The sequence below is a fragment of the Emys orbicularis genome, chromosome 17 (genome assembly GCF_028017835.1).
Source record: "Emys orbicularis isolate rEmyOrb1 chromosome 17, rEmyOrb1.hap1, whole genome shotgun sequence".
Taxonomy (NCBI): domain Eukaryota; kingdom Metazoa; phylum Chordata; order Testudines; family Emydidae; genus Emys; species Emys orbicularis.
The window spans coordinates 16,517,474-16,540,830 of NC_088699.1; the positions used below are offsets into that span (position 1 = coordinate 16,517,474).

Here is a 23,357-nt window from a genome sequence, read left to right on the forward strand (position 1 = left end):
TCACTAAAGCATGAGACTATTAAACTAGTTACTCGCTTTAATGTAGCCCTTCAAATAACTTTTTCAGACGAGTTAATCCTTGGTGTACGAAAGCCTGAAACAGCATTTGGGGATCTTGAGACAAATTTCGCTTGAAAAATGTGCCGGATGCACCACAGACCACTAAAAATACAGACCTAGTTGTTCCTTATTGTCACAGGCCAAGATGTGAGTGGTCAGGCCTAGTGGCAGGCAGGCAGTCAGAGCCAGAGTCAGGAACCAGGAGTCGAGCCAAGAGCCAGAGTCAAGAACCAGGAGGAGGGCTGGGACAGAGTGAAGGCAGGGCTGGAGCATGGCTGCAGACGCAGGAGAGACTGCAGCTGCAGACGAGTGCACTGAGCAGCTGCTGGCCAAATGCTACTGCTGGGCTTACGAGCAGTCCTGGTAATGCTGCTTAGCCACTTAGGGGTTTCAGCTGTGGTTAACTAGCTGATCCCAGTCTAGCTGCAGGCCCTCATTGCTGACACTGATTATATGTATTATGGTAGCACCTAGGAGCCACAGGCATGGACCAGGACTGCACTGTGCTATGCCCTGCACAAGCACAGTTCCAAGAAACGGTCCCTGCTCCAAGGAACTTGGGAAGGGAGATGGCTGGTCATGTTTCTCATTTGTGTTTTTCCTTCATTTAAAGGTAACAAATCTTTCCACCTCTTATGGGCTGACAGTCGTGTGTTTATTACACTCCATCTTCTCTGTCTCTGATGCAAAGTTGTGGGACGTTCCTGCCTGGTCTCATTATAACACTCAAAACGCACATCTCCCAAGGAAAACGTTAGGAGAGTGAAGCGCCTGGTATAAGTGCGGCTGGTGGTACCGCCTATTAGAAAGGTTGCCAGACGTTTCCCATTGTAAGACCCTGTTTCTGTTGCTTACAACTTTGTCAGACCTTCACAGTTGGGGCTGAAATTTTCCATGCTGGAAGTCTGCCTCGAACTGAATTGAGGGTGGGTGGGTGGACATTTCAGTCAAAATGGTTCGGCCATTTCTGAGAAAAAGGTGAGGGGAAAATAAGTTGTTTTACCCACGTTAAAAAATGCTAGCAACCATTTAAAAAACAACCACCGCCCTCTGGTGCCCCCACATTCAGGAGAAGGAGTGGCCTTTGCATCAGGAATGTGACATTTCCTAACTTTTGAGTGCTTGACTTTGCAATCTTAATAATGTTCTTTTTAACGTATCTGTGTGTGTGTGTGTGTGTGTGTGTGTGTGTGTGCAAGTGTGCAATAATATCTAAATATGTTGATGAGAATTAAGATTTCACAGCTTGCTTTGGGGCGGGGGGAGTTGGAATGAAAATTTCAATTTTCTGTGCTACTTTAAAAAGAAAGTATTTAAAGCACAGTGACACACATTTAAAGTTGTTATGGTTTTAAGGGGTGTGGTGCCACTGAAGTTCTCCCAGGAATGAAAGTGGAAGATGTAAAGAGGTAGGGGAGTGTCTGTGTCTGTTTGTGCGCAAACACATATAATATAAAGCTAAAATTTATATTCCACCAGGACCACTGATAAACCTATAGTCTCATTTGCAAACAGTGCTGGTTCTAACACGTGCTTTCTCTCTAACTAATGCTTTAAAAATTCCTAATGAGCCACTGGGTGAGATATAACCACTGACCTGCCAAGCGCCACCTGTGTATGACTATATGTCTTTGTTCCCATTTGTGAAACTGGGGTGCCCACCGCTGTGCAGAAATGTGATTCCAAGACTGTGTTTCTTGAACAGCGAAAAGGGCCTTTCACACCATTACTTTCATGGCTCGCACTCAAGGTGCTATCTCCTAGAATTGATTGTGATACATGCTGTCTTGACTGTTGCCATTAGAAGAGAAGCGAGGGTGACAGATGACCAAACGACCAGAATAAATTTTTGTCGTTCTCTTTAATGGAAAAAATTGCAGAACCTGCCTGGTTGTATAAGAATTGATGCATAGCAGTGGAATACAGAAATCTTTTCCCAGAACAAGCCACTGATGAAATCAGAATTAGAACAGGACTGATAGGGGAGAAGATGATTTTTAGTTGATCAAAGTTGTTGAGGGTTTTTTGTTTTCCTTCCTCTTTCCTTCATGCACAGACACGTTTATTCTTTGGATATAATCATTTTGTTTTCTAGCCCTAGATCAAATTAAATCCTTTCATCCATTTGAGCTATTGTGTTCGGGTAAGTCACTCGCTAGAGGAGCTAAATACGGCACTCAACTCAAACTGAAGCCAGGGACTTTTCTGCCTAGCAACCGATTTGCATCACGTTGGTGCCTGGAAATTGCCAACTGTGGTCATGTATAGTTTGTCTGGCAAGTAAAATGTCTTTGGTGACCAATTATTAAGCTAGAGGCCAGCGGACATGAAAAATAAAGAATGGGGGAGAGCTATGCATCCCCCAAAAGGTTACTATTTGAATTGTAAAATCCCTGAGGTACTTAATCCGCTGTTAGATGTTGTACAGCTGCCCCAATGGAGTCCCTGTGAGGAGACTGACTGATGGGTTGATTTTGCTTCTCTTTGCCTGCTTTTCTCTCTGTGCTACACTACATCGTACAGGAATAGCTGTTTCCTGACTGGTAAAGGCTAGCTCAGAGTCCCGGCTGTGAACGTCCTTCTGTGTACAGCATAGAAACCTTTCTTCACTTCCCTTGCCCCGTAAAACCTTTTGCATCCCTTTTATGGCAAGGGGAGAAGCAAGCTGCGTCATTTCCTAGGTCAAAGTAATAATTGTTTTTTTTTCTCCCCTTGTTGTGCGTTCTTCCCAATTGTACCACGTTGCAACCTCCAGCAACCTAACAGGCCTTTCTCAGGATAGGCCTTATCCAACACCCGTTGAAGTCAATGGAAAGACTGATGGGTGTTGAATCAGGCCTTAGAACCAAAGATAATCCCTCACTTCATTAGGGGCCGGGATTTAAAACTGCAGAAGGATGAAAACCTTCCTTTTTTTTTTAAAAAAAAAGAGCCTTTTTATTGAAATCTTCAAAAAAAAATTGTGCTTTCAAATAAAATCCATGGGAGCGCTCCACATTTTGTATCATGATTATTAATTATTAATGCTTTTCTTAAAGCTCCAGCTACCAGAGTTATGATGATGCATGAGAATCTCAACATTCATGGTTAAAAAAGTAGGTTTCTAGCCCTTGTGATTGCAGAGAGAAGCTTGAAAACATGATGCGATTTTGCCCTAAAGGCTCGAAAAACAGAAGGCATTTAAAAGGGGGACAACATTTATTTAAAAAAACTCACGATTTTGGAGGGCCAGACTCATGATTTTTGAAGATTTAGAGTCGGCAGTACTGCAAATAAGCATTCAACCATATAATGAGGAATCAGTTGAGCAGTCATTTACTATTGGGTAATATCATATAACATATGCAGTTCATCACTGTAATAAAAATTATTCATATACTCAATTAAGATTTGACTCTCACTGCTAGTACTTATGAGATGAGCCAGTGTATTAACCCAAATAAAAAAATTATTTATATATGAGCAAAAAAAGCATCTTTGCTTCTCTAGTTTAACAAGTACAAATCTGTCAGACATGTACATTTTCACTAAGTAACATACATACATGACTCCTAAATGGGTGTCTAACTGAAGAAAGATTGAAACCAATGCCATATAAAACAGCCCACAATTTACTCTTTCTAACAAAGGGAACATTTTCCATGTGGCTGTACCCAACACAGACTCATCCAATTTTCTATGTAAGCAGATATGTACAAAACTATTTATTTTCCAACTACCATTGTGGCCCCGTAATTGTAACCCTTTCATAGAACATTTAGAACAATTTACATCATAACTATAGGAAGAAAAATTGATGCATTGTTATTATACCGTTCCACTTTCTAATAATATTTTGTATGTGTACAGTGGCTTTGCTGGAGGGACAGTAGGTGGAGGTATTTTCCAAACATTAAGTAAGCCCTGCAAGTTTCTCTTTGGTGTAGGCAACAATTTATTATGCCCATTTTCCAAATTGGGGATGTGGGGGGGAATTAAAGTACAGAAAGATTGACTTGGTCAAGGTCACAAAGGAAAGCCATGACAGTGTGAGGAAGAACTTTGGTGTCTGTGTAATGAACTGCAATAACTTATTTCCTGGCAATGAATACTCTAAAGTAATTGTCATGGTTGTCTGAAATTGTCCCAAACATATTTCGGAAGAGTATCATTCCATCTATGAATACGTGCTGCAAGAAGAAGCAATCTTCACTCATGCTTCTAAGCCAGTCCATCAAAGTTGGTAGTAAGAAGGGATAGCTCAGTGGTTTGATCATTGGCCTGCTAAACCCAGGGTTGTGAGTTCAATCCTTGAGGGGGCCACTTAGGGATCGGGGGCAAAAAGCTGTCTGGGAATTGGTCCTGCTTTGAGCAGGGGGTTGGACTAGATGACCTACTGAGGTCCCTTCCAACCTTGATATTCTATTCTTCTATTTTTTGTCTCTGTGTGGCCAACATCTGGTGTTCCTTTAACATCCTGCTGAGGGGAAATAACGTATTCTGTGTTGAATCTGTCTGTACTCGGTGGCGGTTGCAGATTTCAGAAGATCTGGTGAGAGTTAGAGGAAAGAGACATAGGGGTCTGTTATACCAGAACAGAACATAGATCCATCTAATCCTATATCCTGACCCCAACAGTGGGCCATAACTGGTGCTTCAAAGGGAGATGGAAACTGGTGCTGTGTTCTGCTGAATGACCATGTGGGTGGTGAGTTCTTGAAAGCACATTATTTTCCACAGCAGTTCACTTAACATGAATGAAAGTGACGACATGAACCCTTTGGCTCATCCACGCGTGCCAACAATTAGTGGGTTACCCAGGGAGGTTTGTTTAATGGGGACATGGGCAGCTGAACTGAAAGACTGTGCCTTTCCCAGAGAGCATGCCCTGCCCTGCGTAACGTTACCCTATACAAACCTTCACACACAATTCAAACCAAAACTGAACCTTATTGGGAGCTTCATTTTAAAAAAAAATCCACCCACTCCCAAACTTTTCTAAAAATTATTGTTAATTGTCACATTCCTTACTCATCCTTGTTCCGGTCGGGAGTGGTAAGAGAGGTCATTGTTTTGATTAAAAGTGGGAAGCATGGGACATCTGGTAGGAGCAAGGGAAATATGATTATGAGATTTCCATGCCAGTTCTGCAAACTTGAGAACTTGGAGGTAGCATCTGAATTCCTAGGTGTTTTTCCTGTCTGCGCTTGCAAGGCATTCACTAGTGAGATGTTGTTGCTCACCTCTATTCAAAGCTTTGCAGGTTACCATTTGGGGTTTCTCCATAGAATCATAGAATATCAGGGTTGGAAGGGACCTCAGGAGGTCATCTAGTCCAACCCCTTGCTCAAAGCAGGACTAATCTCCAACCAATCCATCCTTGTTCCTGTGTGGGGAGAGGCACGGTTAGGGTGACCAGATGTCCCGTTTTTAAAGGGACAGTCCCGTTTTTGGGGACTTTTTCTTATATAGGCGCCTATTACCCCCACCCCCGTCCTGTTTTTTCACAGGTGCTATCTGGTCACCCTAGGCATGGTTGGTTGCTGACTTTCCACTGGTGGTGAAACACCAGCACTGCTTACTTCCCTTTTCACTTATTAGCTTATTCTGCCTCATTGAGTCTGTGTTACTGTTGCATTTGGTGTTTCCAGCACCCTTTGGACCTCGCACATTTTACAGCTCTTTGGGCCAGGCACTTCTCTCTTCCCTCCTCCGCCCCCCCCCCAGCTTATTTGATGCTATTTAGAAGAAATTGTCAAGCCTCCTGTCCATTTGTTTCATTCAAACTGGGGTTGCACTTTTACCTCCGGCTGCCTTTTGGAAACAGTGTCCAGAAGTGGTCATTCAGTCACTTTCCATACTCATTTTTTTAATGTTAATTGAATTAAGAGATGCAGGTTACTTAGGCAAAGAAAATGACTATACGGCACGCTTCACAGGGTTTGTTAAACCCAATTAAACTAACATCATAAACACTTCACAGTAATTACAAACATAAATGGCAAATGGGCCTCTTCCACCCTCGAGGAAAAGGTTGTTGAGGGATAAAAGGTTGGGTCTTCCCCACTGCAGCTCTCTGGTTCACCTTCCCTGGCGACTTGCAATATGCTTTTCAGATTCATTTCACAGAACTCAAAGCTCTTAGATCCATAGAGTTTAAGGCCAAAAGGGACCACTAGATTCTCTAGTGTGATCCCCTGTATGTCACAGGCCACCAACGCCACACAGCACCTTGAACATTAAACCCAGCAACCGAAATTAGACCAACGTGTTACAGCCTCAGGGATCCCAATCCCAGAGTGTGTGTCTGGCCTGGCTCAGCTCTGTCCCAGCAACCCGCCGAGCCCGTCAGCGCAAGATGTGTGGCATGGTTGCTTTACGGTCCAAGTGCATAGGGCTGTAGACTTTGGGAAACAGGTGGGAATAGCTTGACTTTTCCATGGCTTAGTGAGATCCAGGGGGACATCTCTGCTTTAATAACTTGGTGATGTCAGAGCAGAGCTGTGAATATGCATGACATGCAGGTGGCCTTAGTGTGAGCTTGTCTGCTTTGCTCTGCCAAGAAGTAAACACATGTCCTAGAAGGAGCACTTTGTTTCTGGAGAGAGGAGCTGGGGTGGGAATAGAGGAAGAAAATGCATCAGTGACTTATTAAGTCAGCCCAGGTAATTTTGGGACCTGGTTTCTCCCTGTCAATTGATGTAGTGTTGGGATTTGTTTGTTTTGTTTTGCTCTGTGATGCAAAGCGTCTGATCAGAAAATAAGCTTGGATACGTGGCTGAAATAATTTTCCATGTGCGGCTGGTGCTGGGGTCTCAGAGGTGATGGATATGCCAACTTACCCAGCTTCCCTGGTGCCTAGTTTCGATACTGTGCAGCCAGCCTTAAACTCTGCTATCTCAGTAATTGGCCTATGAAGCTAAATAGCAAAACACAAGAGCAGAGCTCTCCACGCCTTGTCTGTCATTTGTTTGATCAGGGTTGTTTTTTATGCTACGTACAATTGTGGCTGTTCAGGGAAGCGCAGTTAACACAGTATTTGTCGATCGGTCTATTTAAAGCTTTGCAAAGCTCTCCCTTTCTTATCATGGTGGTACTGTGTATTGTATCACAGTGGCCCTTTTGTGCTAGGCGCTGTGCGCAAACACAGTAAGAAACAGGCCATGCCCCAAAAGAACGTACAATCTGAAAAGAAAAGACGGACGCTAAGTGGGATGGGAAACCAAGGCATGGGGTGAAGGGACTTTCCAAGGTCACGCAGCAAGGTCAGTAGCAGAGCTGGGAATAGTAGCGTTCCAGCCCTGTGCCCATAGCCATTAGACAGTGCTGCCTCTCATACGAGTGATTTGTCTTTGGAAGGTATCCAAATGAAGTAGATGTTTTTGCATTTTGCCAAGGACACCATAAGAAGGCTGTGAGCCTTCACTGCTACTGTTTCTAAAAATACTGCCGTTAACGGATCTGAAAATGTTGGCCAGCTGGGACCACTTCTACTCGCCCCCTTATTTGTCGCCATTGACCACAAAATAAATACTCCTAAGGCTGAGAATTTCAGAGTAGCCTGAGAGATTTAATTGCTCAGTTCCCATTGAAATGAAGGGGAATGGAGTGTCCGAATCCTGTAGGCATCTTTGAAAATCCTACCTTCTACTTACACATTCTGTATGGCTCTAGAGAACATGCATGTATGCCTGTTACCTTGTCGTCCTCTCTTCGTTTGCTTCACTCACGTGTTACATCTTGTCTTAAATGAAGACTGTAGGCTCTGTGGGGCAGGGCCTGTCCTTTACTATGCGTCTGTCTGGCGCCTCGCACAGCGGGGCCCTGGCTTCTTTGGCGGCATCTGGGTGCTGTTGTGATGCAAATAATCTGAATCCCACATACAAACACAACTCAGCTTTGGGTCCAGGTCTGAACGTTGCAGCAGACCCTTTTATCCCTCTGACTGCTTGAACGGAAATCCTGAATCTGAGCAGTCCAGGACTACGGAGAAGTTCAGAACTCGGTTGCTGAATCTTTCCCTAGTCTGATGAACTACTAAAATTTTTTGAAAATGAATGAATAAAAAAACCTATTAATTAAAAAACATCACCATGAATTAAAAAACACTATGAATGAATTTTAAAAAATGTAAACTCACCAGACTAGAGGTAAATAAAAAGGAATAAATATGAGAGTTCTCTGTCTGTCTTAGGTACTTATATGGCATCCAGTACTGTAGTATCTGAGTGCCTCACAATGTTTAATGTATTTATCCTCACAACAACCCTGTGAGGTAGGGCAGTGGTTTTCAACCTATGGTCCGTGGACCCCTGGGGTCTTAGACTACGTCTAAGATTTCCAAAGAGGTCCTCTGTTCGAAAAATTTTTAGGGGTCTGCAAATGAAAAAAGGTTGAAAACCACTGAGGTTTTGCAATTACCCCCATTTTACAGGTGATAATGATACCTGGTTCTTATATAGCCCTTTTCATCAGTAGATATCAGAGTACTTTACAAAAGAGGTCACTCTCATTATATCCCCATTTCACAGATGGAGAAATGGGGCACAGGCAAGTGAAGTAACTTGGCCAGGTCACCCATCAGGCCAATGGCAGAGCTGGGAGTAGAACCCAGGTCTCCTGAGTCCCAGTCTAGTGCTTTATCCTCTAGGCTATACTGAGGCAGAAAAAAAGCTAAGTCACTTGCCCAAGGACACACAGGAAGTCTGTGATAGACCAGGGAGTAGAACCCAGGTCTCCTAGTTTCTGGGCTAGTGTCCAAGCCACTGGATCATCCTTCCCCTCTAGTTAGGGGTAGTTATGTATAGAAAGAACTCTAGACAGCTGCAAAAAAACAAGGGAAAGAGAAATTAGCTGAAAGAGATCAGAGAGAGAACCCAGTAATATTACAGGGAATTGATGCCACCTTTTATGTTGTAGCATCAGTGCTGCATCCCACCAATGCTCTAGCATTATGTTTTAGGCTTGTAATAAACTTTCTCCACATCATTCCATATGGATTCAGAAATGGAAATGGATCTGATGGTCACATAGTGACCTAGGTTTCTCCGGCACTGAAATTTACGTCTGTTTTCTCTCCATCTCTTTTCAGAGCTCCCTTCATCAGAACACTTGAGTGTGGCAGATGCTACGTGGCTGGCTCTCAATGTGGTTTCAGGCGGAGGCAGCTTCTCCAGCTCCCAGCCCATCGGGGTGACCAAGATTGCCAAGTCAGTAATAGCACCGCTGGCCGACCAAAACATTTCTGTGTTCATGCTGTCCACCTATCAGACGGACTTCATCCTGGTAAGACCAAATCAGATGGCCAGGGCTGCTTGTGATTCTGTGTTCCCCAGCAGAATTTGCTGGAATGGGGGCAGAGGAGAGGTTCCAATTACACCTTAAAAAAAGGGGGGGGGTTGGCAATCATTAAATACTTGAAGTAATGCTAAAGTGGGGGTTCACCACTTTATTGTTGGCAACGTCCTTGGACACTTACAACCTAATGTGAATGCTGCTGAAGTCGATAGGAGTCTTTCTGATAATTCCAGAATCAGGCCCACCAGTAGTTGGAAGGAGGCCACCAAATTCATTTAACCCAATACCCATCGGATTGCGACAACCTCTAGGCCTTGTTGTTCTGAGCGTGTGTTGTGTGTACGATTTCCTATGGCTCCGCAGCGCATAAGGACACCTGTGATCTGATCCATTGTCCAGTTCAGACAGTGGGGAAGTGGGTGCATTGTCACACGCCCGTCTCTGTCCCTGTCCTCAGATACGCGAGCGGGACCTGCCCTTCGTGATGCATACGTTGGCTGCTGAGTTCACCATCCTCAGGGTCGTGAACGGGGAGACGGTGGCTGCCGACGACTTCGGGATAACGAATGGGTTTGTCAAGCCGAAATTGGGTAAGGACCTGCATGGGCCCTGGTTGGCCCATTGGTGCTTTTGTGGAGGCGTCAGTAAGCTCCAGAGCTACTGCGGGTTGGGAGAGTGGGGGTGCATTTCCTGTATTTCTCAAACTTCCTGTGGAATGTTCATGCTATTTCAGGCTGTTAATCCCCTTTTCGGCATGTAAGAACACAAGAAAAAAGTAAAATCTAAAAATACATATTACCATATTCTGGAGAAAGCAATTTAGCCTATTTTCATTAGGTGTCTTTAGAGCAGGGGTTGGCAATCTTTCAGAAGTGGTGTGCCCAGTCCTCATTTATTCACTCTAATTTAAGGTTTCGCGTGCCAGTAATACATTTTAACGTTTTTAGAAGGTCTCTTTCTCTAAGTCTGTAGTATATAACTAAACTATTGTTGTATGTAAAGTAAATAAGGTTTTTAAAATGTTTAAGAAGCTTCATTTAAAATTAAATTAAAATGCAGAGCCCCCCGGACTGGTGGCCAGGACCCGGGCAGTGTGAGTGCCACTGAAAATCAGCTTGCGTGCCGCAGGTTGCCTACCCCTGCTTTAGAGGATACTAGAGTTGAGTAGGAGAACTGCTTTCCACCCCATTGCTATACTTCTACCTTAGACAGCCATGGTAGTTTATTTCTAAACAAGGAGAAGATCCCAAGGGAGAACAAAGCAGGCCCTCTCTGACCTATCACAGAAAGATGACCTAGAAGAATTTTCATTTCACTTTTTCTTCAATTTTTTGGTCTACTTTGAGAAAATATTTGAAGCTTTTAAAGTGTTTGTGAGCCTGTCAAAGTTCCCAGGCTCAACATTTGACCTACATTAAACGTTCCGTGTGCTTACGTCCATCCCTATTCACTTTTTAAGTACCTCCTTACGTCCCATTGCCATTGGTGGGAATTATGCATGTGCTGGAAATGAAGCACATGCTGAAGTGCTTCGCTGAATTGTGGCTTTACCATTTGGGAGCCTGTATTACTATGTGGTTATTTTCATACCTGTAAATAACTAGAAGCCCTCTGTACTCAGTGTGCTGCCTTTGGGGAAACAAAGACCCAAAAAGGAGAGACAGGAAAGAGTAGAGTCAAGATGTGGAATTCATTTCTCCACCTTAAATAACATTGTCTGTAAACCTTGGTTTCATGTCTAATGCACCATAGTTCAGCATGTCTAATGCAAACAGCTTTGCTCAAGTCTCGCCTGCACACTACAGTGACTGGTGCATGGACAATACTATTCAACTTGGATAGTTCATTAGCAGTCGGGATTGGGGGTACACTGTGCTGGGTGCTGTACACATATTAGTACGAGACTGTCCCTACCCTGAGCAGCTTCCAGTCTATGGAGACAAGTGACAAAGGGGGTGGAGGAGAAGGAAACAGTCAGCTATATACCGTGATCATGAATAAAGTGAGAGTCAGTTAGTCCCAGCCCTGCCGATCAGCCGAGCTATGCTGTAATCTAAGACAATGAGCCACATACAAAGAGCATGGGAAGAGGGAAACAATGTGTACATCAAAAGCGTGTCTTTCTCACCAGCAGAAGTTGGTCCAGTAAAAGATATTACCTCATCAACCTTGTTTCTCTGACACCGTTGATATGCGCACATGCGTTTGCTCTATTGCTTTGTTTTTTAATTGCATTCACAAATACCGACTTCCCCACCAACTGCCCTGTAACCACCTGCCACAAATGCACCTTCTCAAAGCCATTCAATGTTGACTGTTTTTTTTTTTATTTTTATTTCTTTACTTTTTTTGTAAATGTCATAGTAAAATAGGTTTATGAAGGAGCAAAGGGTAGAAGCTTTATGTAGGGGTTTTATATATGTGCGGCGAGGATACAGTAAATGTGATCTTGGATGGGAGATTCCATCTGTGATGGGTTCCCCCCAGGGTGCCACCTGGAACTGGGGTACCACTGAGCCCTCTGACGCACCAACCTGGGCTCCCTCTCATACTGTGTGCTGTGATAAGCTGCAGACACACTCCCGGTCTTACACTTCCACCAGCATACACACAGGTAGGGACACACCCACTGCATGAAGCACAGTAGAAAGGCTACAGCCGCGGTAACTCTCAGCTCCCCAGGCACGCACCCCCTCTGGAACATAAACCCAAAATTATACCATCTTGTGCTGCACAGGGAACTGTACGGCGTAAGCTCATAGAGTCCTCCCACCCCCTGCCAATGTGAAGAGGAATATGCAACAGCCTTTGCCCCTTGAGCTACGATTCCCATGCATCTCACTCCAATTCACTGGTTTAGATAAAGTAAAAATAAGTTTATTAACTACAAAAGATAGATTTTAAGTGATAGCAAACAGATCAAATCAGATTACCTAGCAAATAAACAAAACGCAAGTTAAGTTTTATATACTAAATAGATGGGATATGAATTAGCAGATTCTCACCCTAAGAGATTATTCAAGCAGGCTGCAGATTTTGAAGAGATAAGCTGCGCTTGCTTTACAGCTTGAAATCCCCTGGTCTTCCATACAGTCTAGAAATCCCTTTAGCCTGCATCGAGCACTTCCCCCAGTTCAGTCTTTGTTCCTCAGGTGTTTCCAGGAGTCTTCTTGTGTGGGGAGTGAAGAACAACAGATGATGTCACTACCTGCCTTATATAGCGTTAGCATATGGCGGGAACCCCTTGTTTTAAAACTTGGTTCCCAGACCGGTTTGTGGAAAAATACTGACATCCCAAGATGGAGTCCAGAGACATGTGGCCTGGTCACAGGCCCTTGCATACCTTGCTGAGTCATAGCAGCCATTGTTTTCAGGCTGTCTGGAATGTTCCAGGAAGGTTAAGTTCTTCCAGAGTCCATTTGTCTTTGCTGATGGGCCATCAGCACTGTCTGGCTTCTTCATTGTTATACTAGAAAGGCTAGTTGTGGGGGTCACCCAGAGTAAGCACGATTGAAATACAGATACATAGTCAATATTCCTAACTTTAGATATAAAAAAATGATACATGCATACAAATAGGATAATCATATTCAGCAAATCATAACTTTTCCAATGACACCTCACATGACCCATCTTGTGCAATATGCATCCTAATTATGCCATAATTATATCATCATAATGTCACTGTGAAAAATTTGGGGTGCAGTGTCACACCATCTGTGATCCACCAAGCTGTCAGTTTCCCCCCAAAATGGCATTTTTCATTTTCATCATGAGGACATTTTAGTGTGGTCTCCTGTTTGGTTGGAGTTTGTGTTCCAAGGCCTGTGAACACTCATCAGTCAAATGTCATTTGTGCCCCCCCCCCCCCCCCCCGGTATTACGGAAGATCAGAGGGAATTTTTTTTTTTTTTAAGTATTACCATTTTCAGTTGCCACCACCTCTGCCTGCCTCTTAACCCCTTTGAATCCATCTGATAGACAGTATGTGCCTTAGGGAAGGGGACTGTCCTGGTGTCTCATACAAGGGGAAGCACTTACACAGGGCTTATGTAGCCCACACCCACTCTGTGTGGCGCTCTCTCGCCTTCTAGTGGTGTCTGGGCCACACAGAGAGATCGGTTAGCCCAGGGTGTAGCTGAATGAATCGTGATGCTGAGCAAATGAATATTGATGATATAGTGATATTATAGCATCATCTAAATAGTCCCACAGCACTAGAAAGCCCTTGCTATCCATCTTGCAATTTGAGATTCCTGCAACTGTCGAAATTCACACACTGACCAGAAGTCCCCACTTCTTTCCAATGTGCCCACCACTGTAGCATTTAGGCTCCATGTGTCAATTAGGAGGAGAATGTTAATATTCAGAGGACCTTGTCCTTCTCCCTAACCCTGGTAACTGATTACTCTCAATGGCTGTCTTCAAAGAGGAATATTGCCAAGACCTTGTTGATGTCCCATTACTAGGGGATGCCTGACTGAAGAAAGCAGCTATCTTTGGGCCTTACCTGTAACTCAGCTTACCCTGTGTTCTAGTGGTAGGCAATGCAGCAGCCACGGGCCTTCCACCAAGAAGACTGTGTCCTCCCCTTCCTGAGGGTCATCCTGTTGATCTTACAAAGACTGGAAGTCTGGTCTATGGCACTGAGGATAACAACAGTATCTGAGCGGATGTGACCTTGATACCAACTTGGCTTTATATCTGTGTGTGTGTCTCTCTTTCAGTTCAGAGGCCTGTTATCCATCCTCTTTCCAGTCCAAGTAATATGTTCTGTGTCACCAGCCTGGATCCAGATACTCTTCCAACTGTTGCTACACTCCTAATGGATGTCATGTTTTACTCCAATGGGTATGTTTGGGGCAGGGGCACACAACACCCATCTGGGCAAGCATGTGTGAACATACAAATATGCATTGCTCTCTTCAAGACTGGCAGGAATCCAAGGCTGGTGCTGTGCAGTATAAAATGCATCCTGTATAGTGTGGGCTTCTTGAGGGTGCAACCGTCGGTTGAGATTTTTCAAAGACCCGTGGGAGATTAGGATGCCCAATTCCCATTAATGGACACCTGCTTCCTATTTAGGTGGCTTTAAACATTTAAACCAGCAGGACTAGCTCATGCCATGAGCTCGTGTGGGCATATTGCAGTGCGACAGCATTGCATTGCTACCACCCATTAACACCTTGCAAGCTAGGCTTGAACGGCATCAGATTTCTCTACCAAAAAGCGGGCCAAATCCAGGAAAAGTTGGACCTAAAAATAGAACCCTTCTTCTCAAAATGCACCTGATAAAATCAGCACATGTTTGTGGCAGGAACGAGAGTGTTAGTCCATACAAAATTTTTGCCCCGGGGCGAAGGGAGGGAAAAGCACAAAACTAGACACAACTCGCTCTCTCAGAATAAGATGAATGCATTAACTGCTTCTGATTTCAGTGGCTGGGTCCTCTTTGAAAGGTTAAGGTTTTCCAATACACTGCTGGCTGGTGTTAATTCTGTTTTGTCTTGTTTCTTCAGAGTAAAAGACACGGTGGTGGGCAGTGAAGACTCTGGACACATTCGCTTTTTCTCCTTCTCTCTCATTGAGGGTTACATCTCCTTGGTGATGGATGTACAGACACAGCAGAGGTGAGGCCCACGACTGACTTCTGCACAGGGCTCATCTGGACCCCAAAAGACCACAAGCAAATTTTTCAGAAGCCACCTACATGACTCTCATTTTCAAAAGCGATGAAGGCACTTGGGAGCCTGAAAGTCTCACTGAAAGTCAATCAGATTTAAGTCACTTTTGAAAATGGGACTTAAGCTCTTAAGTCTCTTAGGTGCTTTGGAAAGTGTTAGCCCATCATTTGCAGGTTGAACTTGTGCAGACAAGAAAGTCTCACGGAGGAGGTTCAAGATTCCCAAAGAATAGGAGCAGAATGCAGGCTGCTTTAAATGACACCGTCTTCTGGCATCACTTTCACATGCAGTTAGTCAGGGCTGTGTCTCATTGTCATGGTAATGCCCTGCATCTTGCCCGTGCAGCAGCAGCTCAGAACACATTTGTCCTGCAAGCCAACAAGCTGACTCGAATAAAAATACTATCCTGTAATGTTTGTATTATTCTCCAACTTCCAGTCCCAGATGAGAGCACACAACTCTTAAAGGGCTGAGGGGCTAAAGGCTGCACCAGATGTTGAATCCAGAAGCAGTCTGAGGTGTTGATCACGACCTACGAGGCCATGTCTGATTTGAGTCATGACTGCCTTAGGGCCTGATTCTGCGGGGTGCTAGTTGCCTCCTGGGGAAGCTCCTCCTGACTAAAAGCCTTCTGTGCCTGGCAGAATCGAGCTCCTAAAGGGAGGAAGGATAGCTAGGGCACCAGGGGAGGGATAGCTCAGTGGTTTGAGCATTGGCCTGCTAAACCCGGGGTTGTGAGTTCAATCCTTAGGGATTTGGGGATTGGTCCTGCTTTGAGCAGGGGGTTGGACTAGATACCTCCTGAGGTCCCTTCCAACCCTGATATTCTATTCTATATTCTGTGATTCTAACTTGTGACTCTGGGGACCTGGGCACAATTCCCTCCTCTGCCACAGACTTTCAGTGTGACCATGGACAAGTCACTTCATCTCTCTGTGTCTCAGTTCCCCATCTGTAAACTGGCAATAATAGCACTTCCTTACCTCGCTGGGCATTGTGAGGATAAACACGCTGAAGACTGAGGTGCTCAGACACCTCCTGGGGGCCATCTAAATACCTAAGATAGACAGATCGAGGGCAGCTTCTCTCTCCAGGTGGTTCCATTTGTCAGCTAGGGCCCTTGAACTAACAGTCCCTAGATTTGGGTATTTGGGGAGCAGAATTTTTTTCAGAAAACCCCTTCTGTGACTCCTCCCACGTTTCCATGCGCGTTCTCTCTCTCGCTCACACACACGGCTTTCTCGGTTCAGAGTAATGTTTACAGTAGAAAACCTGAAGCTAGCTTCATCTGTACCAATTGCCTTGTTTTGCCTCATCAGTTTTTTAATCTTGCTGCTCCTTGTCCATTTCAAGCCGGGCAGGGCTATGGCAAAATTCCACTTTTATTTTTTTAAATAATTTTGACAGGTAATATCAATGTTTATTTTTAAACATTTTTTATTTGTATTGATTTAAATTTTCACAGATTGCACACAATTATGGGATTTAAACTTTCACAGTTGCAAAAATTGTCAGATAATTGTGTCAGACAATAACTATTTAATGACAGTAGATGTTGAGATTCAAAAAGTTAAAAGCTTTATAACCTTTAAAACACAAATTGTCAATGTTATGTATAAAAATGAACAAAGTAAACTTCAATCAAACTCTAAGTTCTCAAGCAGCATTTTTCTTATTTTGCCTGTCTGTAATGATCATCGGTGGAAATAGTTTTACATCAGTTCGCATGTGTATGGTGAAATCGACATTTAGCAATAAAAGCTGAATCCTTCCAGGCCTAGTAATAGACCTGGAAGAGCCCTTCCATCATTTTGGTACAAGTGGCGTTTAAGTTACCTCTACAGTAAAAGCTGTTTTATCCAGCACTTCACCAGCCGGAAAGCTCTATAAACCAGCATTTCTGATCTTCACTGAAATACCAGTTTATAGTCCAGCTGGCACGGGGCCAGCAGGGGATATCGAGCGCGGGCTTTGGGAGAGAGTTTTTGTGCGGGAGGGCATCCGTGGTGCCGGATCTGGGAGCCGCTAACCTCGGGCAGCTCCCTGCAAGCGGCAACCTGTCCCGGCTGCTCCTAGGCGGAGGCGCGGCAAGTGGCTCTGTGCGCTGCCCCCACCCCCTCCTCCCAAGTGCTAGCAATGCAGCTCCCATTGGCTGGGAACCACGGCCAATGGGAGCTGCGGGGGTGGTGGCTGCGGGCGGAGGCAGCACGCAGAGCCGCCTGCCGCGCCTCCGCTTAGGAGTAGCCATGACAGGTCACCACTTGCGGGGAGCCCCCCGAGGTGAGCACTCCCCTGGATCTGACCTCCCAAACCCCAACCCCCTCCCTCGCACTCCCTCTCATACCCCAACCCCCTCCCTCTTAATTAACCAGCATTCTTCACTTACCAGCACCCCCCCATTGCCCTAACATGCTGGATAAAACAGCTTTTACTTTACTTTTAATTGCAGTCTTTCACTTTCACTTTTTTTCTTATAGGTTTCCTAATAATTTGTTGTTTACAAGTGCATCTGGAGAACTCTGGAAGATGGTTCGGATTGGCGGGCAGCCACTTGGCTTTGGTATGTAAACAGTCGGAGAATCAATTGGGTGCAAATATATCCACTCCCACGTAGAGATTGATGGGGAGGAGGGAAAACAGTTGCGTTGACTAAGCCTGTTTTTTAAGAGTCTTCAGCCTATTGTGGAGTTGAGGAACAAGATTTTAAAAAATAGTTTAGTTCCAACTAAACCCAAGGATGAATGGTCTGATTTTCAAATGGGCTGTGTATCCGGTATCTCTTGTTGTGGACCCCCCACCCGATCAAATTGAATTGCTGGACTATGGAGTTAGCTAAATTTAGGCCCCTGGTTTCAAAAATGTTGGCCAACGAGCTTTCATGTCATTGTGAAACAGGAAAAGGCTAGGCTGGCTCAGTCCATTTTAGAAACCCATTAGTGAGACCAGGAGACAGATATTACTCTGACTTTCACCAGTGTAAATCCAGGGCAATTGCGTGGCTTCAGTGGATTTAGTACAGATTCTCACAAGTTGTGAGAGCAGAATTGTGGTCCTAAATTCCCTCTTAGCTCATCCCATTTTAAAATCAACGTGGCTTTTACAAAGTGTTTCTGGCAGAAACAGCGTGGAGAAAGTGCCCAAGCTTTTCAGAAGTGACCTGTAATTTTGGGTGAATTGTCCAACTTGAGAGCTTTTAAAGGGGCCTGCCTTTCAGAAAATGCGCCCTTTAAAAAAACTTGGTCCTTTAAAAATGTCTCAAGTTGGGCACCCAAGATCACTAGTCACGTTTGAAAATTTTGGCCATTTGTTTAAATAACTGGCTTTTGGTGGTAGTAATGTCAGCTTAGAGCAAGTGTTCTTGGGGCTTAGGACCAAGTAAAAGAGAGTCACTCTGAGCTACTGGAAGTTAGCTTTGATGCAGCAGTGGCTTATCCTTGGATTTCAAGTGAGCAAGGTGCCCGGGTCACTAGGTCAGCATGAACACCAGTCACTGTGGCAGATCCAGGGTTCATGTGAGTAGGGCTAAGAGACATCCAGCATTTACTCCTCCTCAGAGGCAGGTCAGATGGTGTGTTATCTGCCGCCAGTGAGGGAAGGAGGAAGACAGAGTGAAGGGCACGTGAGGGAGCCTGAATCTCATTAGTGGTTTCTCATTAGACCCCTGAAAATACTTCTGAGTATTAATGTTCTGTGCATACATTTTTGGGATTTATATTGATCCAATAGGAAAAAGAGGAGGTGTGGCAAATAATGCAGTATGTTGTTCCTGCTTATAGGGCCTGATCCTGCAGCGTTTACTCCCATGAACAGTCCCATTTACTACATGAGCTGAACAGGAGCATTTTAGCATAGGTGGGCCCAATTCTGCAACCCTGCTCAGTTCTGATTCCACACAGGAAGAAAATGGTTGGCTGAGATTGTGCTATAGGTGTTTGTCTGATAGGCAATCACTCCGTAGGTCAGAAGAGAAGGGTTCCAAATTACAATGTCCTTTTTGATCTAGTGTTACCACCTTCCACTGATCTCAAACCAAACATTCCTAAACCGCTTCTGGCCTTTGGACCAAGGACTGGGGATAGGAGCTTTAAAGATGATGGTTATGGGTTAGAGTGTTGACGTGCCAAAATATTTCCTGGGCAAACCTCAGCCATCCGCGACACAAAGCGATGCCTGCAGTGCAAACAGTCAGGAAACGCTGGGAAAGGGCAGACTTTGCTAATGATAGAATAGTGTATGATTCAGGGCAGCCCCAGCTGGTAAAGAGAGGGGATGAGAATTAGCGCTCCAAATTGGTTGGATGCTCAGGCTTTCCCTTACTGAAAGGCTGGAGTTCCAGCTCCGTTTACCATTTCTTGGAATGGCGGCTGGATACCAGGTGCTTCACTGTGTCTGTGGATCTGTCTATACTGCAGTCCTGGGGGTGACTGCAGCTAGTGCAGACACACCTGAGCTACCTTTAATCTAGCTAGCTCAGGTCCTGGAGCAGTGACACCCTGGCAGCGCGGTTCAGCATGGGCCATCCCTGCTAGCCACAGCTTCACTTCTCCAGGATCCAAGCTAGCTCCAGTGCGTCTGCTCGAGCTGCATTCACACCCTAGGATTGCAATTTAGACACCGGCGGCCTTGGGTCAGTCAAAGGGCCTTGGCAGAGGAGATTAGGTGTGCACTGGGGCTGCTGTGTCACTCCCATTCTTATTGGTGCTACAAGGTCACAGCCTTTTACTAGTGGGAAAGTGTGTCCTCTTGGAGCCCAGTTTATTTTCTCTCCCTTCAAGCATCTGCCATCTCACTTGAGTTGTTAAACAGGCCGTAAATACTCATCCGGCCAGCAAAGGACTTTGTGCTACTGTGTGTGATTGGGGGAGGAAAGAGCCTGCACACGGAAGCGAAGGGTATCGTTTTACACACACACACACACACACACACACACACACACACGATCAGGTCGCTAATTACAAAGCTACAGGGAGAATAAAATCGGAAGGGAAATAGCACGTAAGAAATGATAAAACAGCCTAATCAATGGAAATGGGTAGAATGACAGAAGCAAAGCGAAAGATTGACATGGGCTCCCCTTTTATAAGGAAAAAAAATACTACATGAGTCTTCAGCAGGAGTCCATCATTTTGACTGACAATATTGAGCCCTGCAGTGTTGTCTTTCACCAAGAATGTATGTCTGCCAGACCCACGCTTGCTCCTTAGTTCTTGTTGTTCAGGGTTTGTCAGTCCCAAATAGATACTAGGTCTCTGCCCCCAAAGGGCTTGCAATATAAAGGGCTTACAATATTTTGCAATTTGTAATTCTTTGGTGAGGCTAGCTAGAGGGAAGACAGGAATTGTTGGAAGTTTGGGCGTGGCATTCTGTGATGGACGCATCACGATAAAGAGCCACCGATGACGTTCCTGCTTCAGCACAGTTGTCAAGCCGTTGTTTGGAGCGCTGCAGGCCTGTAGAGAGGTGGCTGTTCACATGGGTCTGGCTCCTCCTCGCTCCATCTGTTGAGTCTCATTAAAAGCCGCTGAAAAGAGGTTAAATATTTCCCTGATGTCACTTTTGCATGTAAGCGATTGCTGTAGATGCCACAGGTATGTTACATGATCACCAGTGTGAATGGGCACTAGCCAGTGGGCAGGGAAGTCATGCCTGGATGATAGCCCATGGGCAGGGGAGGTATCCATGAGACAGCGTCTATATATTAAAGTGTGTTCCATGCTAAAAAGTTCCCTGCCTTTAGCATGAGGAGTTGGTCATTCATTTCTCAGAGCTCGTCCTGTTAGCAGAGAGAGACCCCTTCAGTATTAACATGGTATTTTGAGTCGGCACAATATGTCCACAGTGTAATTCAGCAGCTGTCTGAATCCAGATTAAGTGAAAATACACAGAAGACAGTCGAATGAAATAGCCATATTAGCGCAGACGCTTAACCCCGATTCCTACAGGAAACCCTGGGATTCAAAGGCCAAGCAGTTGGAATGAAGCAGCTGTTTAGGGAATTGTATATACCTGTTGCATTATTCTCGGTATTTCTCATTCTTTTTCTCACTTTTAATCCCCCTCAGGCAGTGGCACTGGAAGGACTGCAAAAGTGAGGGGACCAAGCAACCCAATTGGGCCAAATTTGACCTCGCACGTGGGGTCGCAACGCCACTCACTCCCTTTGGCCTGCTGCTGCACTGGTCATATCAGCAGGGCCGGGGCTCCACCATCATGCCACCCCTCACCCAGGGCCAAGAAGGGAGCGTGGGCCCCCATTCTCTCGCCCCACATTGCTCTTCTGGCAAGTTCAGGTTCTCAAAAGTTGGGGGGGCATGGCCCTTTGCTCCCCCCCACCCCGTCTCCAGCATCTATGCCCCAGGGTTAATGCTGGTGGGTTTCTTAGCTCCTTTGGCATCGTTACCAGGGGCTAGTCAGACCTACAAGTGCTTTCCCATGATGGGGCTCTGTTGGGAACGTTATTTCTGTTCTTTGTCTTCCCCTAGATGAATGTGGAATTGTCGCTCAGATTTCTGAGCCTTTGGCCGCCTCCGACATCCCAGCCTATTACATCAGTACTTTTAAGTTCGATCACGCATTGGTAAGTATCTGAATAGCTCAGAGGAGTGGGGAGGAGGGCAGAGCTAGTCCTTTTTTCCCCCACGAGAAAAAAATCTTTGGCGTTTCTCTTTATAACTGCTTGTTAAAGTGACTCGGGCCTGGTGTAGCCAAGTGCGGAGGGGCCCGAAACCTCTCTAATGTGTCTTGTCGACTGTAGACTGCTTGAGCATGATCTTCCTGATGATTTTCATCCGCTGCTGAGTGACCATTTAATTCAAGTCAGTGTCAGAGGGGTGGGAATGTGTGGGGTGGGGGAATGAGAGGTGCCTCATTTCTAGTCAATTTTCACCCTTCCACCCTGCTGCACCCCCGCATCTAAGACTTGGCTACCATGGCTGGTCAGCAGGGCACATCAGCAGCTTGAGGACTGTCCATTGTTTGAGCCTGGCTGAGGCTGATGGTGGCCTGTAGTGGGGAGCGCAGGGTAGTTTGTACCTCTCTTTCTGCCGTGCTCGCTCGTCTTTGCCCAGTTCCCTCTGGTCCCAGGTCCGGGTGCATGCTTTCCATATGTGGCAAAATATGCCGAGTGCTTCTGATTGCAAAGGCAGCTATTTCTTCAAGACCCTTTAAATTATACATTTTACTACCAGCGTAGACCTACAACCCAAGCGCTCCTTAACGAGTGACACCAGGGCTTGTGCTGCATCATCTGATTACCTGCATCCAAAAGCCCTCCTCATTTTCCTGTAAATCGGGTCTGACTCGACACGCCAGGCAGATGATACGCAGGTCTTTGCAGCTGGGTTTCAGCTACTATTTGTCAAACGTGGTGTAAGTGTAGTGAGGGTTCGGGCAGGAGGTTAATTCCTGTAATGTGTCGTACCCGTTGGGATACTGTTAAGATGGCTCATCCTCAGGAAAGGGGGAGAGAAGCCAAAGCTTTTGTTCTGCATATTCTGGTATAGTACAGCCCCTCCAGCTGTGATTTGCTTTGTCTTGCTTATTGTGCGTGTGTCTTATTGCTTAGTCCACTCTTGAGAAGGTCTCCTACCATTGGAATCCTTTCCATCCACACTCTAACTCAAACAAATGGCTTTTGTTCTTCGGCACATTGCGATGCTGGCTATAAGGCTGTGTAGACTGGGGGAGGGGGGGAAAGTAGCTCCTAGACATCCCTTCTTTTCTTGGAAAATCGTGCTCCATAATACTTCCTCTGCCATCATGATTTACAGAAACGGTAGAGCTGTGGGGCTTCAGGAAGTGCCGCAGTGGGAACAGAGTTTCAGGGGAAGTTACGTTACCCCTCTCAGTCTTTGCCCCTTCTTAGACAGAAACATCGTCTAAAGCTCTGAAGTGTTTGAATGCCTATTTTTGGTTTGTTCTGCTTTTCATGCAGCTTTTTGCTTCCAGGTTTCAGCTAGGTCTGGCCCCAAAATACTTCCAGAGAGCGTGATGATATTGCAATCCCAGCTCAGTTGTGCAGGCCTCTGAGGAAGTTTACGTAAGCATCTGAACTTGCAAATGCCTATCCCAGCTGAATTTGTACTCCATGGCTTGGGCCCCAATCCTTGCGAATCATTATTGCTAATGTGAGCAGCCACTTTCAAGTCATTAAGACCATTCCCTTGGGCCCCAATCCAGCAAAGCATGTTCTTTATCTTAAGCCTGTGAGTAGGCCCATGGAAGCCAACGAGCAAAGTTTTGCAGTCGTTCTGGCACCACTCACATGGCGCGATTTAGGAGTTCAGGGGTAGCCCTGACAAACTCTGCACGACAAGAATCAGGACACACTCCTTTAGC

General features: G+C 45.3%; 1 protein-coding gene across 2 annotated transcripts in view; it reads left to right on the plus strand.

Moving 5' to 3' along the window:
• CASTOR2 (cytosolic arginine sensor for mTORC1 subunit 2) overlaps positions 1-23,357 on the plus strand; it is a 172,091-nt gene that overhangs the window by 135,510 nt on the left and 13,224 nt on the right. For both annotated transcript variants that reach the window (XR_010562228.1, XM_065418115.1), the window contains exons 3-8: positions 9,131-9,324; positions 9,794-9,926; positions 14,064-14,187; positions 14,856-14,966; positions 17,498-17,580; positions 21,503-21,597. Coding sequence is in view for 1 of the 2 variants with exons in the window: in XM_065418115.1 (XP_065274187.1) it covers positions 9,131-9,324; positions 9,794-9,926; positions 14,064-14,187; positions 14,856-14,966; positions 17,498-17,580; positions 21,503-21,597 (740 nt within the window). In the remaining variant the exon portion in view is untranslated. The remainder of the gene's footprint in view (positions 1-9,130; positions 9,325-9,793; positions 9,927-14,063; positions 14,188-14,855; positions 14,967-17,497; positions 17,581-21,502; positions 21,598-23,357) is intronic.